The sequence below is a fragment of the Cebus imitator genome, unplaced genomic scaffold (assembly GCF_001604975.1).
Source record: "Cebus imitator isolate Cc_AM_T3 unplaced genomic scaffold, Cebus_imitator-1.0 Scaffold109, whole genome shotgun sequence".
NCBI classification, from domain to species: Eukaryota; Metazoa; Chordata; class Mammalia; order Primates; family Cebidae; genus Cebus; species Cebus imitator.
Window position 1 is genome coordinate 5,134,068 of NW_016107424.1, and position 15,932 is coordinate 5,149,999.

At 39.1% G+C, this 15,932-nt stretch overlaps 1 protein-coding gene across 6 annotated transcripts in view; it reads left to right on the forward strand.

Moving 5' to 3' along the window:
* Positions 1-15,932, forward strand: part of INTS8 (integrator complex subunit 8) — a 99,326-nt gene that overhangs the window by 44,435 nt on the left and 38,959 nt on the right. For all 6 annotated transcript variants that reach the window (XR_005201772.1, XR_005201775.1, XR_005201773.1 and 3 more), the window contains 10 exons: positions 3,670-3,854; positions 4,298-4,331; positions 5,561-5,617; positions 5,699-5,760; positions 9,306-9,424; positions 10,510-10,613; positions 11,686-11,736; positions 13,217-13,290; positions 13,367-13,431; positions 13,578-13,621. Coding sequence is in view for 1 of the 6 variants with exons in the window: in XM_017538133.2 (XP_017393622.1) it covers positions 3,670-3,854; positions 4,298-4,331; positions 5,561-5,617; positions 5,699-5,760; positions 9,306-9,424; positions 10,510-10,613; positions 11,686-11,736; positions 13,217-13,290; positions 13,367-13,431; positions 13,578-13,621 (795 nt within the window). In the remaining 5 variants the exon portion in view is untranslated. The remainder of the gene's footprint in view (positions 1-3,669; positions 3,855-4,297; positions 4,332-5,560; positions 5,618-5,698; positions 5,761-9,305; positions 9,425-10,509; positions 10,614-11,685; positions 11,737-13,216; positions 13,291-13,366; positions 13,432-13,577; positions 13,622-15,932) is intronic.

Sequence of the window (15,932 nt, forward strand, 5' to 3'; positions counted from 1 at the left end):
CTCGAACTCCTGACCTCAGGTGATCCACCCACCTGGGCCTCCCAAAGAGCTGGGATTACAGGCATAGCCACTGTGCCTGGCCTGAATCATATCTATCTCTTTAGTGAACTTTCTGGCATATGAGTTCTTAATATCTTGGGCACTTGTCTTATTATGCCCAATGGTCTTTTCTTAGCCTTAAGAAAATCAGATGAGGGAACCATTTTGTTCCAACGTTACTGTCATTTACATGGAGAATCGTAGCTTGTTGCTGAGTGCTAAGACAGTGTAGTAACTTTTCGCTTTACCTCTGGCAGTGAATTCTGTGGAGCTGTGCAGCAGGAGAGATGGGCATATGATTGTGTAACGAATGCTTGAGGGTCTGCAATGTGTAAGACACAGGAAATTGTTTTATAGGTTGCTTAACTCTGAGAGAGGCTATCTCACTGCTTCCTGCAGTTCCCCTGATCTGGTCCAAAAGAGGAAGGATGTGTGGTGACTTTGTTAAAGAAAAGTCACTTAGGTGTCTTCTTGTGTCATCTGGTGGTTAGGGTTTTGTGTGTTACCTTCCATACATAATTGGCCTCACTGCCTTGTTAATGTCAAGGAAAAAGGAATTAGAGAAAGAAGTTTAGAATGAGGGATCCTGTTTTGAAAAAAATGCAATTTGGATCAGTTTCCACACTTCCAATGCAGTGTGGAATACGCCACACACATACACACACACACACGTAGGAAAAAGTCTGAAAGGTTATTAACAGCCATTATTTCTGGATAATGGGATATTAGGTGATTTTAATGTTTTCTATTCTGTTACATATTTTCTTAACTCGAATATGTATTGTGTAATCACAAATAGGAACAGAAAATTTGTAAGCATATGACTAAAAATACACCCTTTTGAAATAATATGAAACTGTCTAGTATGCCCCTTGGATCAGGGTGGGAGGCAGTGCCACATAATGGGAAGGGCACAGGATTTATAGGCACTTGCATGGTAAAAGTCTAGGTAGCAGTAGGAGGGGTTGGCAGTCATAGTGATGCTAGTGTAGGCTAAAACCTTAGGTTGTTCATGTGACCTGCCAGGCCTCTTAAGGTGTGCGTGCTTCTTCTCCAGGTGCAGCTCCCCTGCCCCTTGACCTTCCAGCCCTGTGCTGGCAGCACTAGCATGCCCATGCCATGTTTCCTATTCTGCACCTGTGCACACACTGTTTGTCTTCTCAGCCTGGATGTCCTTCCCAGCTTTGCCTGTTCGTGTGATTTCTCTGATACTTTCTCATATTCTTTTCTGTGTAAATGAGTGACTTGCTTCCTCTCCTTGCTGCCTTTGTACTGTTGTACTGATGCTGCTGCTGTTGTACCGTTGAGATACTTCTTTTGTTGTGTTTATGCTGAATAGTAAGTTATTTGTCCACTTGTCTTCTCTATAATGAGCTGCTTCAGGGCAGTTGATTTTTATGTTGTGCTTTCCATGATGCCCAGCACATAGTAGGTGCTCAAGAATGTTTGTGGAATTCAATTGGTTTGGGACCTAAGACCTCTGAAAATTCTTTTTTTTTTTGAGACGGAGTTTCCCTCTTGTTGCCCAGGCTGGAGTGCAATGGCGTGATCTCAGCTCACTGCAATGCCAGCCTCCCAGGTTCAAGCGATTCTCCTGCCTCAGCCTCCTGGGTAGCTAGAATTACAGGTGTGCACCACCATGTCCGGCTAATTTTGTATTTTTTGTAGAGATGGGGTTTTGCCGTGTTGGCCAGGCTGGTCTCGAACTCCCGACTGCAGGTGATCTGCCCACCTCGGCCTCCCAAAGTGCTGGGATTACAGTCGTGAGCCACAGCACCTGGCCCCAAAAATTCTTTTAAACTTACGCAATAAATTTAATGACCTAAAGTGCAATAAAATATATAAAAATAAATAAGTAAATTTAGTGACCTAAAGCATGTGATCACTGACAACAGCAGGTGAGTTTGAGCTAAGAGCTGCTGAAGCCCTGGCATTACAGTGCAGTAAATAGCTGCGTGTATTGTGATCCCAGTTGTCAGAGAAGAGTATGTTAGGGGAGCATGCTGGATGAAATGTCTGCTAGGCTACTGGTCCATGTCCATTCACCTAGTATAGGTAGGGTTTTTATGTCACTCTCACTAGCTTTGGAAAGCCACAGTACTCTTGTTAATTTTCATGATCACAGAGTTGTGGCTATGGAGAGGAATGTCCTTGTTCTTAGAAGATGTATATGGAAGCATTTAGGGATGAAATGTTGTGCCTAACTTAGTTTAATATGGTTTAACAGAACAATTTATGTAGATATGTAAAGCAAGCATGGCAGAATAGTCACAATGTGTCAGGTATGTATTGAACTATTCTTTTGGTTTTTTTCTGTTTAAAATTTTTCATAATAAAAAAATTTGGGAAGAACCGCCAGTTTTTGTCTTTATCACAATCTTGCCACCTCCTTAAAAAAACCACCTTAAGCAGTAGGGACCCCTAGAAAACTTTGTAGGTCCATTTTCAGTAGGAACCAGGGGTTCCTGATGAATTCAAAATTGCTCGCTACTGCACCCTCTACAAGAGGCATGGGGTATAAAAGTTAATATGAACAAGGATAAAAGGGCCCAATTCTGAATTTGGCCGGGTGCTGTGGCTCATCCCTGTAATCTCAGCACGTGGGGAGGCTGAGGCGGATGAATCACTTGAGGCCAGGAGCTCGAGACCAGCCTGGCTAACATGGTAAAACCCTGAGTCTACCAAAAATACAGAAATTAGCTGGGCATGGTGGCACATGCCTATAATTCCAGCTGCTCAGGAGGCTGAGGCACAAGAATTGTTTGAGCTTAGGAGGCAGAGGTTGCAGTGAGCCAAGATCGTGCCGCTGTACTCCAGCCTGGGTGCAGAGCAAGACCCTGTCTCCAAAAAAAAGAAAAAAAAATTCTGAATTTGATGTCAGTCAGTCTTTATCTGCTTTTTGCTTTTAGCCTTTCCACTCTTTATTTCTGGATGCTCCCTACATCTTAGGTCCTTGAGGCTGCTTTTATTCACATCAGTCACTTTGCGTAACCTGTCCTGCCTTACTTCTGCCTCCTCAGGTGAATAGTAGCTTCATTCCCAATTGGTGTCAATTTCTTAGAGAAAAATTGCTTTAAATCTGTATCTCTTATATCTGCCAACTTCAGTTTCCTTATTCCTTTCCTTTTCTCATTAAAACAATTTTTTTCAGTGATTAAAAGCTGTGTGTGTGAGAGAGAAAGAGAGAGAGAGAAATCTAAGCATCATTTTAATCTCACCCCCTGGGCTTTTACTACAGTTAAAATCTTGGTGTGTGCCTTCCATTACACCTTTTCTTTTTTCTGTGTAACTAACGTGGGATCGTACTATGTGTATTTAGCAACTTGTGTTTTTTTCCACACTTGATAAATCATCTGTGTCTTTGCATTGTCTCATTGTCATTTTCACTAGTCTATAATTGTTCAGAGACAAAGTTTGTCTGCTTGAACCAGAGGATCTTTCTCAGATTCAGATCTGTCAGTAGACAGCGAGCCCTGAATTCCTCAGTTGTATGGAATGCACAGCATGAAATAACTGTGCTTTGTCTGTCTGGGCAGTCAATGCATCTTTCCTCCGGTGTGCCTTGGTAACAGAACTAATCCGCATGACGTTACAGGTGATCTTTTGTGTATTTTGTTTTTCATGTTATAGCTTGGACAGCTTTTAGCAGCTACATGCAAAGAACTTCCAGGCCCTAAAGAAAGTAGACGGACAGCCAAAGACCTTTGGGAAGTTGTTGTTCAAATTTGCAGTGTGTCCAGTCAGCACAAGCGAGGAAATGATGGCAGAGTTAGTTTAATAAAGCAGAGGGAATCTACGCTAGGTATTATGTATCGGTATGTATTGGTATGTTTCCGTCAGTTGCATTTGAGTTCTTATTATTTATCCTATTTATTAACCTATTAAAGGTTGATTTCAAGAACATCAGCTTTTATTCTGTGTATTATAAAAATGCACAATCTTAGGAGTTCTGTAGTATTCGTCTGTGATGCACCTGTGTGCCATGGCCACCTTTGGAAATGTCTTCTGTTTATATGTCATTTTAAGAAATCATTTAATCAACTGGAATTCAAAATCAGCAGTGTTTCAGGTTGAATAGTATTAAAGACTTTACATGTAATGAAAACAGGGAAGAAATGTTATTAGGTTGGTATAACAGTAGACTATTACATTCTTTTTCATACTTGCAGAATTGGAGCATTAAGAATAAACCTTCACCTGTAATTTTCTTTCTTGATTTCTATTATTAAATGTGTATTCAAAAATTTTTGTTTTGTAGGAGTGAACTGCTTTCTTTTATCAAAAAATTACGAGTAAGTTTTATTAAAAATTGCTCTAATTACCGTTGCTGATTTTTGTAGAATATGACTTAAAAAATACTGGTTACTTCAAAAACTGAATGAATTATTATTTCTTTTAGTTTATTTTTTTTTTTTTTAAGAGACGGGGTTTTTCTGTCACCCAGGCTGGAGTGCTGAGGTGTTTCACACCATCTTCTAACTCTTGAGCTTAAGCAATCCTCCCGCCTCAGCTTTCTGAGTAGCTGGGATTGCAGGCACATGTCACCATGCCCAGCTAATTTTTTGTAGGGATGAGGTCTCCGCTTTTTGCTCAGGCTAGTTTCCAGCTCCTGGCCTCCAGTGATCCTTCCTTTTTGGCCCCTCAAAATGCTGGGATTACAGGTGTTAGCCACCTTGCCTGGCCTCTAGATAAATTATTATTATTATTTTTTTTGAGACGGAGTTTCACTCTTGCTACCCAGGCTGGAGTGCAATGGCGCGATCTCGGCTCACCGCAACCTCCGCCTCCTGGGTTCAGGCAATTCTCCTGCCTCAACCTCCTGAGTAGCTGGGATTACAGGCACGCGCCACCATGCCCAGCTAATGTTTTTTGTATTTTTAGTAGAGACGGGGTTTCACCATGTTGACCAGGATGGTCTCGATCTCTTGACCTCGAGATCTACCTGCCTCAGCCTCCCAAAGTGCCGGGATTACAGGCGTGAGCCACCGTGCCCGGCCTCTAGAGAAATTATTAAGGTGACCTGTTAATGTGCTTTTCTTGAGTGATTATTATTGGTGGGTGGGGTAATCTGATTGGAAAGTTTGTTTTGCATTTACCATGTTTTAGTGAACAGAGCAGGCATTTCTTTGAATTTTAAGGAAGTCTTCATAGTAGGGGCTAGATGTGTGAGGCTTGGCTTTAATTTTTGCTTAGTAGGATCAATGTCATATTTATTTACTGGACATAACTTAGGTTTCATCCTTTGAACATTATTTTAAGGAATAAAAAGTCACGTGAGGAGTTGAGCTTGGAGATAGCACTATAAAACATACATTTAAATATGCTAATTTTATGTAAATTACATGCTGTGATTTCCCCACCCCATGCAATTAAAAATAAAGTTGACTTTTAGTTTGCTCTAAAGCAGATGTTAAGTTTAGAAAAGACAGGAGTCTTTTAAAATGCTTGATGTCTGTGAGGTTGACAGGAGAAATATTAAATACGCACACTATTTAAGGATACTGTGTATTCTTTCTCATAGGAACCACTGGTTTTGACTATTATTTTATCACTCTTTGTGAAACTTCACAATGTTCGGGTAAGTATTTCATAATTTCATTTTAAAATATTGGAAAGAAATTTCGTAAATCATACCTTTTTTCTTTTTTTTTTTTTATAGGAGGACATTGTGAATGATATTACAGCTGAACACATTTCTATTTGGCCATCTTCCATTCCCAAGTAAGTAGTGGCATGGCTTATATTTTATTGAATGAGTTATGTATTTGGAAACCATTCTGACTAGTATAGATACCCTTAGATAATTTTATTAAAGGGCCAGAAATCTAAGATTCTACAGTCTTTGTGTTTCTCTAGTATGATAATTATCTTCCTATAAATTGTGGATAAGGCATAGCTTTTTTTTTTTTGAGACTGAGTCTCACTGTTGCCCAGGCTGGAATGCAGTGGTGCAAGCTCCGCAACCTCCGCCTCCCAGGTTCAAGCAGTTCTCGTGCCTCAGCCTCCCAAACAGCTGGGATTTCACATGCCCGCCACCACGCCTGGCTGATTTTTGTATTTTTAGTAGAGACATGGTTTTGCCATGTTGGCCAGACTGGTCTTGAACTCCTGACCCCAAGCGATCCACTTCCCTCAGCCTCCCAAAGTGCTGAGATTAGGCAGGAGCCACCACACCTGGCCCAGCATAACTGTTAAGTAGGAGTTCAGATTTATCAGCCTTAGAACAGAAGATCTAAGTGGTCCTGATTAGTTGTCAGTAGAATTGGAAAATTGGGGCCAATGAAAGAATGACTTTCTATAAGGTTTCCAGCATCTTATCTCTTTTACAGGTATCCGTTTGAAAGTGATTTGTTTTTTCATAATTTTTTGTATGTCTCATCTAATGCTGTAATTATCAAAGGCCCCCAATCTCTTTTAACTTCTTTAGTTACTTTGAGAAATACTCCCTTTGGCATACATTATCTGAGAATCACAGTAAGATGATGGGGACTTTTTTTAGGGGAGGAAAAAGTCTTCATTTACTTGAAGACATCATTTTCATTTTTCTTTTCCCACATGTAGCAACTTCTCATGTAGGGGAATCCACTTGTTTCCTCACAAATGTTTTTCTCCCCTGCCCTCCCTCTCAGTCTTTTTACTTTGTGCTTGTCCAAGCCTTCTGCGGCATCTTTGAAGAAGAAAAGATTTTGGTGGGTAGGTGAGCTGATAATAGAATAACAGTAAAGAATGTGCTTCCATCTCAGTCTTAGAGATTGGAAAAACTCTGTCTCATCCAGGGATTTGGAGGGTCAGAGCAGGTGAGTGCCCCTGCCCTTCACTTAACTGAGTCTTATTTCCCAAGGGAGCACCATGCTGCGTGAACCATGCATGTGTGCTCCATAGCATTTGAACTGCAGAGTCCACATGTTTCTGATTTTTATATAAAATCTGTTGTTAGATAGCAATCAAAGAATCAGGTAGAAACAGTTTTTCTTTTTTTTTTTTTTTTTTTTTTTTTGAGCTATAGTCTTGCTGTGTCGCCCAGGCTGGAGTGCAGTAGCAAGATCTCAGCTCACTGCAACGTCCATTTGCCAGGTTCAAGCAATTCTCATGCCTCAGCCTCCTAAGTAACTGGGATTACAGTTGTGCACCACCATGTCCAGCTATTAATTTGTATTTTTAGTAGAGGTGGGGTTTCACCATGTTGGCCAGGCTGGTCTTGAACTCCTGGCCTCAAGAGATCCTCCCACCTTGGCTTCCCAGAACTCTGAGATTATAGGCATTAGCCGCTGTACCTGCCAGTTTTGTAGTTTTAATTGTTGGTATCAGTGGTTGTGCTTTTTGTTTGTTTTGTTTGAGACAGTCTCACTCTGTCACCCAAGGTGGAGTGCAGTGGCATGATTTGGGCTTACTGTGACCTCCACTTCCCAGATTTGAGCAACTCTCCAGCCTCAGCCTCCTGAGGAGCTGGGACTACAGGCATGCACCACCACACCTGGCTAATTTTTATATTTTTAGTAGAGACGGGGTTTCACTATGTTGGCCAGGCTAGTCTCGAACTCCTGAGTCAAGTGATTTGACACTGCCTTGGCTTTCCAAAGTGCTGGGATTGCAGGTATGAACCACTGTGCCCCACCCAGTGGTTGTGTTTTTTAGCCTCTGTAGTATTACCTCTGTGGCCTAAGTTTAGACTGTAATGATTGTTTTCCAATGTGTTTATAAATGAAGCAAAAGAATAGTTTATCCTAGGGGCTCTGGGCCAGGCTCACGGGGTTTGAGCCCCAGCCTTTCTGCTTAGAGGATATGACTTTCAGTAAGTTGCTTTTAGTGCCAGGTTTCTCATCTCTAAAATAGTACCTGCCTCAGAATTTTGGGGATGAAATAGTATGTTTCCTAAGCTACACATTTAGAATAAAGCCTGGTACATAATAGGCTTAACTATTATCATCATGATGAAAATACTTTTATGTAAATTGACCTAAAGAAAAGAAAATATGACAATGTTTGACCAGAGAAAGTATTTCTCCTGAGTGGGCATCTATGGATTTCAAGAATAGTGGGAATGGCACTGGATTGAAGATTACCTTTTTAAAACCAACTATTTGATGTATAGAATTCTTAGACTTATAACATTTGTAAATGTTACAAATGCACAGTGGTGAGTTATGGTAAACTCTAACCCCTCAGGGCAGCAGAAGTGCCTTGTCTAAATTCACCTTGTAAATGATAGAGCCATGTGTTGGAATCCACCGTCTATATTCTCTGCCCCTGTGCTTTACTGCTTGTAGGAAGCAGCAGCAGCTAGCAGTTTCTTGGGTGCCAGCCTGGCTTTTCTCCTCATAGTTCCACCTTCTGACTCTGTACCTCAAGGTGTCCACATTTAGCCAGGCTCACAGTACCTTTTTCTTGATTCTCGGGGGCTGCCCAATGCACTCACATGATAGACTTGTCTGGTCCCTCACCCTGTTAAAGCCTCTGAAACATCTCCTCCAGGGGAGTCAGCAACTCTTACAAGAAGCCTTAAGGTGGATGTAAAGCCACGTGGCAGCATTGTCAGTGTCTGAGTTGTTGATTTTTTTGTGGCTTCTCATAGATGACAGAACTTATTTGCGGGCTAGGTGCACTTTGGAAGGCTGAGGTGGTCAGATTACCTGAGGTCAGAAGTTTGAGACCAGGAGGCCAACATGGTGAAACCCTGTCTCTACTGAAAAAAAAAAAAAAAAAAACACTGGGTGCGGTGTGGTGGCAGGCACCTATAATCCCATCCCAGTTCCTTGGGAGGCCAAGGCAGGAGAATCTGTTGAACCCGGGAGGCAGAGCTTGCAGTGAGCTGAGATCTGCCACTCCAGCCAGGGTGATAGAGCAAGACTCTGTCTTTTAAAAAAAAAAAAAAAAAAATCATTTTGGGGAAATTTTAGGAGTCTTTTTTCTTTTGTTGCCTATAAATTTTGCTAAAAACAGAGGTAACAGTTTTATCTTTTATATGCTTTAAACATTTGTAAAAGATGCAAATTCACTTTCTTGGTGCAGTCTTGTCTACCTTTGACATTTTGAGGAAAACAGAACAAAAATCAGATTGTTTTCAACCGCTTATAAAATGTTAGCTCATCACACTTTCTTAGACTTAGTTGGTTGATAGTTCTTATAATAGATTTACTCCTAGCATTTAGCATTATATTTATGTTCACCTAAATTTTGGCTGAATCTTTTTGTTTTTAATAAATACATGCTTGGAATTTAAAGTTGACTTTTAAAATATAGATTAATGTTATATGTCTTTCCTTTAGCCTCCAGTCTGTGGACTTCGAAGCTGTGGCAATCACAGTGAAAGAACTAGTTCGATATACACTCAGTATAAATCCAAATAACCATTCCTGGTTAATTATCCAGGCAGATATTTATTTTGGTAAGTGAGATGTTTGGTTGCTTTATGTTTTGTTTTTATAGCACTGTTTGAAGTGAAAGTAAATATATGACATATTTTATTACACTACACTGCACTATTATTACTATTAAGTTTTCTTGAGATTTACTTGTCTTTAGTAAAATTAAAGCAGTGAAAGTATTTATGCTTTTTTAAGTGTAGAATCTTTGGTCCAGATGCTTTTAATTTTCTGTTGACTACGTTTTTTCTTCTTTTAAAAAATAGTGAATTTTAAAGATCTAATCGGTAAAACATCTTTAAAGGAGAATGAGGTTTTCATTGCAAAATTGCTGGTTAGAGATTCTAAAATCTCTCCAGGTACACTTGATCATTATTTGTATTCTTGGAGATACAGCTTAACTCTCCCCATCACCCCCCTGCTGGTTATATGTGATCGTGTTTTCCCACTTGATATAAAATTTTCGATGCTTTTGTTGCTCTGTAGAGCAAATGAAATTTCTGACTAGCATTATTTTAGAATCTGTGTTTTAGGAGTTGGTTTTTGATTTTTAAATTTTTTTCCTCTCATGCTTGTTAAGAGTTGAATTTTTTAAAGCCAAAGTTCAAGATGTGAAGATAAAAGGGATAGTGTGCTGAACACCCATATGTCCACCACCCAGCTACTAATTAAATCATTAGCTCATGGCCAGGCATGTTTCATGTGTCCCCTTTCTCACACCATTCCTCTCTTCTCTGGATTATTTTGAAACAAATACCGATTTTAATGCTCATTTCCACCCCAGCCCCCAAAAGAAGCTATCAAATTCTTGATATCTGTCATATTCAAGACACCAACTTGATAGCTATCAAGTTCTTGATATATTTACTCTGTACTACTTTATAAAATTAGGATTTGTTTCTAGTTTGGACATTTAGGAAATAAAATCTCTAAATACTAAATTCTTTACTAGGACATTTGACAAGAAATCTGAACTAAAGTTTTATTTCTAGATCTTTGGTTTCAGTCTGCTTTTGTTAACTCATGAAGTTATACCTGACTCTTCACAAAGGAAGCCCTGTTTTTCAGCTGTTACCTCTAATGCTTTATGTCTGTTTTTCTGCTTCAGCAACAAATCAGTATTCAGCAGCTCTTCACTATTACCTCCAGGCAGGAGCTGTGTGTTCTGACTTCTTTAATAAGGCTGTGCCCCCTGATGTTTATACAGACCAGGTAAATTGTTTTCATGGGCTGGCTGGCTTCTTGCCTACCTTTATATGTTCTTCCTGGGCCCCATTTTGGCTGAAGTTACGCATTTCCATGTAATGTGATGGTAAATCCCAGGTTCATGGCTCTAGACCAGATTGCTCTCCATGTTTTCATTGTCCCAGTTTCTAGCACCTATTGCTGTTTTGTTTTCCCCAAACACCACAAATTCAAAATCAGGTCCAAACCCTGATTTGTGTCTTACTTTACCATAAAGTAATAAACTCCTAATACACTCCTAATAAATTCACCTGCCCTTTCAAAAACAAAAAAACTGCAAAATACCAAACATTTTTGTTTAAACATTTGAGTTGTTCAAGCCCAAACCCTGACCATCATTTTTGGCTTTTGTCTTTACTGACCTTCCTGCCACCATCCAGTTAGCTCTCAAATCACATGGATTCTATCTCCTAAATCCCTATTTTTTCCCCTAATTTCTTTGGTATATATTTAAGATGTACAGAATAATGTTTTAATATACATGTACACAGTGAAATGATTACTACAGTCAAAAAAAACCCATTGCCTTTCTTAGTTACCTGTTTTTTGTGATAAGAGCACCTAAAATCTACTCTCAGCAAATGTTTAATATACAGCACAGTATAATGAATTCTAGTCCTCATACTGTATATCAGCTTGCTAGACTTATTCTGTCTAATTGCAAATGTGTGCCTTTTGATCTCCTTCTCCCCATTTCCTCCCCATTCCTGTACCTGGTATCAGGTTTTATCCATTTTTTAAATATGCATTGCTGTTTCCTCTGATTTTGGCTACCAGTATCATAACTTAACAAAAGATAGTTTTAAAATACTTAACATGGCTTTCGAAATAAGATTTAACATTTATTACATTTTTAAAGTTTATTTTTTATAGCACTTTTAGGTTCACAGCAAAATTGAATAAGTGGTACAGAGTTCCCATACACCTCCTGTTCCTTCACGTCCAGCTTCTCTCTGTTGACACTCCATACCAGAGTGACACATTTGTTATAATCCGTGTTAGCTGGTTTTTGAAAATAATGAGAATTTTGCTTTTGTAGGTGATAAAACGAATGATAAAATGTTGTTCTTTGCTGAATTGCCACACACAGGTTAGTTTATATTATTATGAAGTTTTATTTTCATGTATGTTAGAGTTTATAATAAATGTAAAGCATTGAACTGGAAATTAGCTTTTATTTTCCATATCAAAATCACTTAAGGTTTGTAAGAGTTTGGCATATTCTTTAAATTTTTAAAAATGGTTTATAGAATGTCAACTAAAATGAAAGTAAGAATTAAAAACATTGACCTTTAAACTTCCTAAATGGGGGAAAAAGCATCAAGTTTTTAAAGATACTCTAGATTAGAAATGTGTGTTAGTCATTAGGGAAATGCAAATGAAAACCATGAGGTACCACTTCCTACCCGCTGGGATGGCTGTAATCTAAAGACATCTAATAAGTTGTTGAGGCTGTGGGGAAATTGGCACCCTCATATGTTGCTGGTAGGAATGTAAAATGGTATAGCATCAAAATGGTGTAGCCTCAGGAAGACAGTTTCCCAGTCCTTCAAAAAGCTAACCCTAAGAATTACTGTATGACCCAGCAGTTCCACTCCTAGGTGTATACCCAAGAAAACTAAAAACATAGGTCCAGAAAAAAAGTTGTACACAAGTGTTCATAGCAGCTTTATTCATAATGGCCAAAAAGTAGAAACAACCCTAATGTCCATCAAATGATCAATGACTAAACACAATGTGGCATATCCATGCAATGAAATGTTATTCAGCCATAAAAAAGAATGAATTACTGTGACATGCTATAGTATGGCTGAACCTTGAAAGATTATGCTAAGTGAAAGAAGCTAGACACAAAGGGCTGCACAGTCTTTGATTCCATTCATATGAAATGTTCAGAGTAGGCAAATCTATGGAGACAAAGTAAATTAGTGGTTATCAGAGACTTGAGGTGAGAGGGAATGGAGAGTGACTGCTCATGAACTTTTTTGGGGGAAGTAATGAAAATGTTTTCAAATCACATAGTGGTGATGGTTGTACAACTTGGTGAATATACTAAAAATCACCAGATTGGGTATTTTGAGAAGGTAACTTTTATGGTTTGTGAATTAAATCAATAAAAACTAGTTTTTAGAGGTGGACATTATGACCTGCGTGAAATAGACATTTTCTACGTTAAGCAGACTGGCAGCCTAAATTTTGCCAAAACAAGCTTCTGTACTTGCCAGCTGTGAAAGGTTTAATTGGACGCTCTGTATGTCCTTGAATGTCATGACACTTTTGCTTGGCAGTTTTCCACCCCTTCAATTCAGTTTTCTGAACTGGCTTTTTGCCAGCTTCTCATTCAAACAAAGCTCTAAAAATTTGTGGTTTAGGTCACTGATGAAGAAAATATTGGTCAGACAGACATGTGTACAAAGGTTTTTGAAATTAAAATTGGATGGAATCCATAAATATGAGCTGATTCAATGTGATCTATAAGGCTTCTTAAAGATTATATTCTTATAAGAAGATTACCCTCTAAAACCAAACTGTCATGACTTGAAGCCATTTTCAAATCTTTGTTGATGTAGGTGGCAATTTTATGTCAGTTCCTCAGAGAAATTGACTACAAAACAGCGTTTAAATCTCTGCAAGAACAAAACAGGTATGAATACTTTTTTAAAAAAAATAATAAGGTCAACATTTTTCTGCTTAAGAAGTAACTGAATTCTGTCTTTCAGTCATGATGCTATGGATTCCTACTATGACTACATATGGGATGTTACCATTTTAGAATACTTGACTTGTATCCTTTCATCAGTATGTGATGTTAGAATGATCCATTTTTGTAAATTAAAGGAGTATTTAATATTGTATGTTTTCCAAATAACTGAAAATGAGTTGAGATTCTCATATTTAATACTATCAGATTTTTCTTAACTGATTCATTAGATCTTCATCATAAAAGAGGAGAAACAGATAAAAGACAAATTGCAGTAAGTTACCTTATGCCTTTCTTCAGTGATATACATAGTTTCCAGAATATTAAACAATTGTTAAGATGTGAACAAGATAGTGTGCCTAGTTACTGCCAGAATTTGATTATCAGTGTTTACTTTATAAAAGATCCTTTGATAATTTTAGCTGTTCCGTCTCATTATACATTATTTTAAAATGTTAAATCAGGTCATTTCTCGGCTCCAAACCTTCCAATGGCTTCTTATCTCACACGCAGTTAAAAGTCTTACAATATACAACTTGACCTCTAGCTTACCCACCTAACTTTCCTCCTTGCTAATTTCTGCTACACCAATACCCCTACTGTTGTTTGAACAAGCCAAGAACATTGACCGCCTACGAAGGGCCTTTGAAATTTTCTTTTCCAAGAACACCCAACTTCCCTCAGATCTCTTCTCAATTAGTCATCCTTTCCTGATCATCTTATAAAGTAATAATTTCTGCTTCCATTTTCCCTTCAGCACTCTTATTTCTTTTTACATTTTTCTCTGGGACATTTATCAATATCTGACATACTGTGTATTTACTTATTAGCTATTTCCCCATGAGGGTAAGGACTTGTTTTGTCATAGTTGGTACCTAGAATGGTGCTTGGCACATATTAGGTGCTCTGGAATCACTGATTAGATGCTTTGTTTTTTTGGAGACAGAGTCTTGCTCTGTCACCAGGCACCAGGCTGGAGTGCAGTGGCACGATCTCAGCTCACTGCAACCTCTGCCTCCCGGGTTCAGGCAATTCTGCTGCCTCAGTCTCCCAGGTAGCTGGGACTACAGGTGCACGCCACTACGCCCAGCTAGTTTTTTTTTATATTTTTAGTAGAGATGGGTTTCACCATGTTGGCCAAGATGGTCTCGATCTCTTGACCTCGTGGGCCACTGCGCCCGGCCTAGATGAATTCTTTATCTAAATTTGATGGGCCAAAACATTTTAAATTGTATGGCCATATTTACTTGTCTAACATTTACTGCAGCAGTATCACCACAGGTATTTTCTTTGCTCTTTCACTTATATTAATAAATGCTCTTTATTAAGTCTTTTAAACTTTGTACTTGGACTAAAATGTATCCCCATTGTTTAGAAGAAACATAATAACAGCACTTAAAAGGAAAAAAAACACAAATGCCAGTTCCACTTGATTGGAGGCTATTCATTCTCCCTTTTCTAATTTACCCGGGGCTGGAAGGTCAATATTGAAAAATTTTCCTAGCTCCTCTGCTATTTCCAGACCACTTCTACTTGCATCATTTTTGAGACCCTTATTCTTTGAAGCATATACCTTCCTTACTAGCTCATGTAAGCATCTGGTGGTTCTCCTACATGTGTCGAAAGATGCGATGAATTTACCTGTCACCCAGAGCTTTACAAGTCCTTGCCAGCCTCAGCTCTGTGGAGTGTCATCTTTACTCTGTACCAGCCACTCACACCCAAAGCCATGTCTTATTGTTAGGCACAACTGTTCTACATATGATCTTAGACTGCAACCCCACTCTCTGCCCATAACCTATCCTCCTCTTACTTCCTGGCTCTCAAGGCCTTCACGCTCTGAGATGTTCAGGTTTGTGACTTTGTTCCCCCAGTCATTCCATCTTCCCTTCTCTACTCGAGTACGGCAAATACCATTCTGCACACTGAGAGATAGTGATTGAGTTGGCCCAAAGTGGACCCTGGAATCCAATTTTTAAGTTTCCCAGGTAGTGTGATGATAAACCAGGTTTGGGAACCCCTGCTATGATAGAACTACTCTTGATCAGTATTTTTAGCATCTTTACTTTATCCTTCACCTCACCTGGGAAAGCCCTAGCCCTGCATAAGTTCAGTAATTTATGTGTTTTATTTTCTTGGGTCACTGAGACTACTGGAAAAAGTCCTACAACTAGGCCAGCAGTACATACTGGTGCCATTGCCAAACCAGTCTCCAACCTTAGTTGGCCCCTCAGCTTTTTTGTTTTACCTGCCACTAGTCGGTGGTCCACATTCTCTTTGGGGACTCTTGGACTTTCCCATTAAGCCCCTGTCCTCTCTACCTTTTCTATTCTCAGTAACTTTACCTCTTCTGTGCTTGGGATACACCAGTGAAGACTGACCAGGCCCTGTCCTCATGGATGTTACAGACTTAGGAATGGTGACCTTAAGAGAGCTGGCTTCAGATTCCTATTTCATTCTCTGCTTTGTGCCTTTAAAATAATCTACAGCTATACTCATTGTTAAGCCCACTATGCAGCCAGAAAAAGAGGTTGATGAAGGCAAATTTTTTTTTTTTTTTTTGAGACGGAGTTTCACTCCTGTTA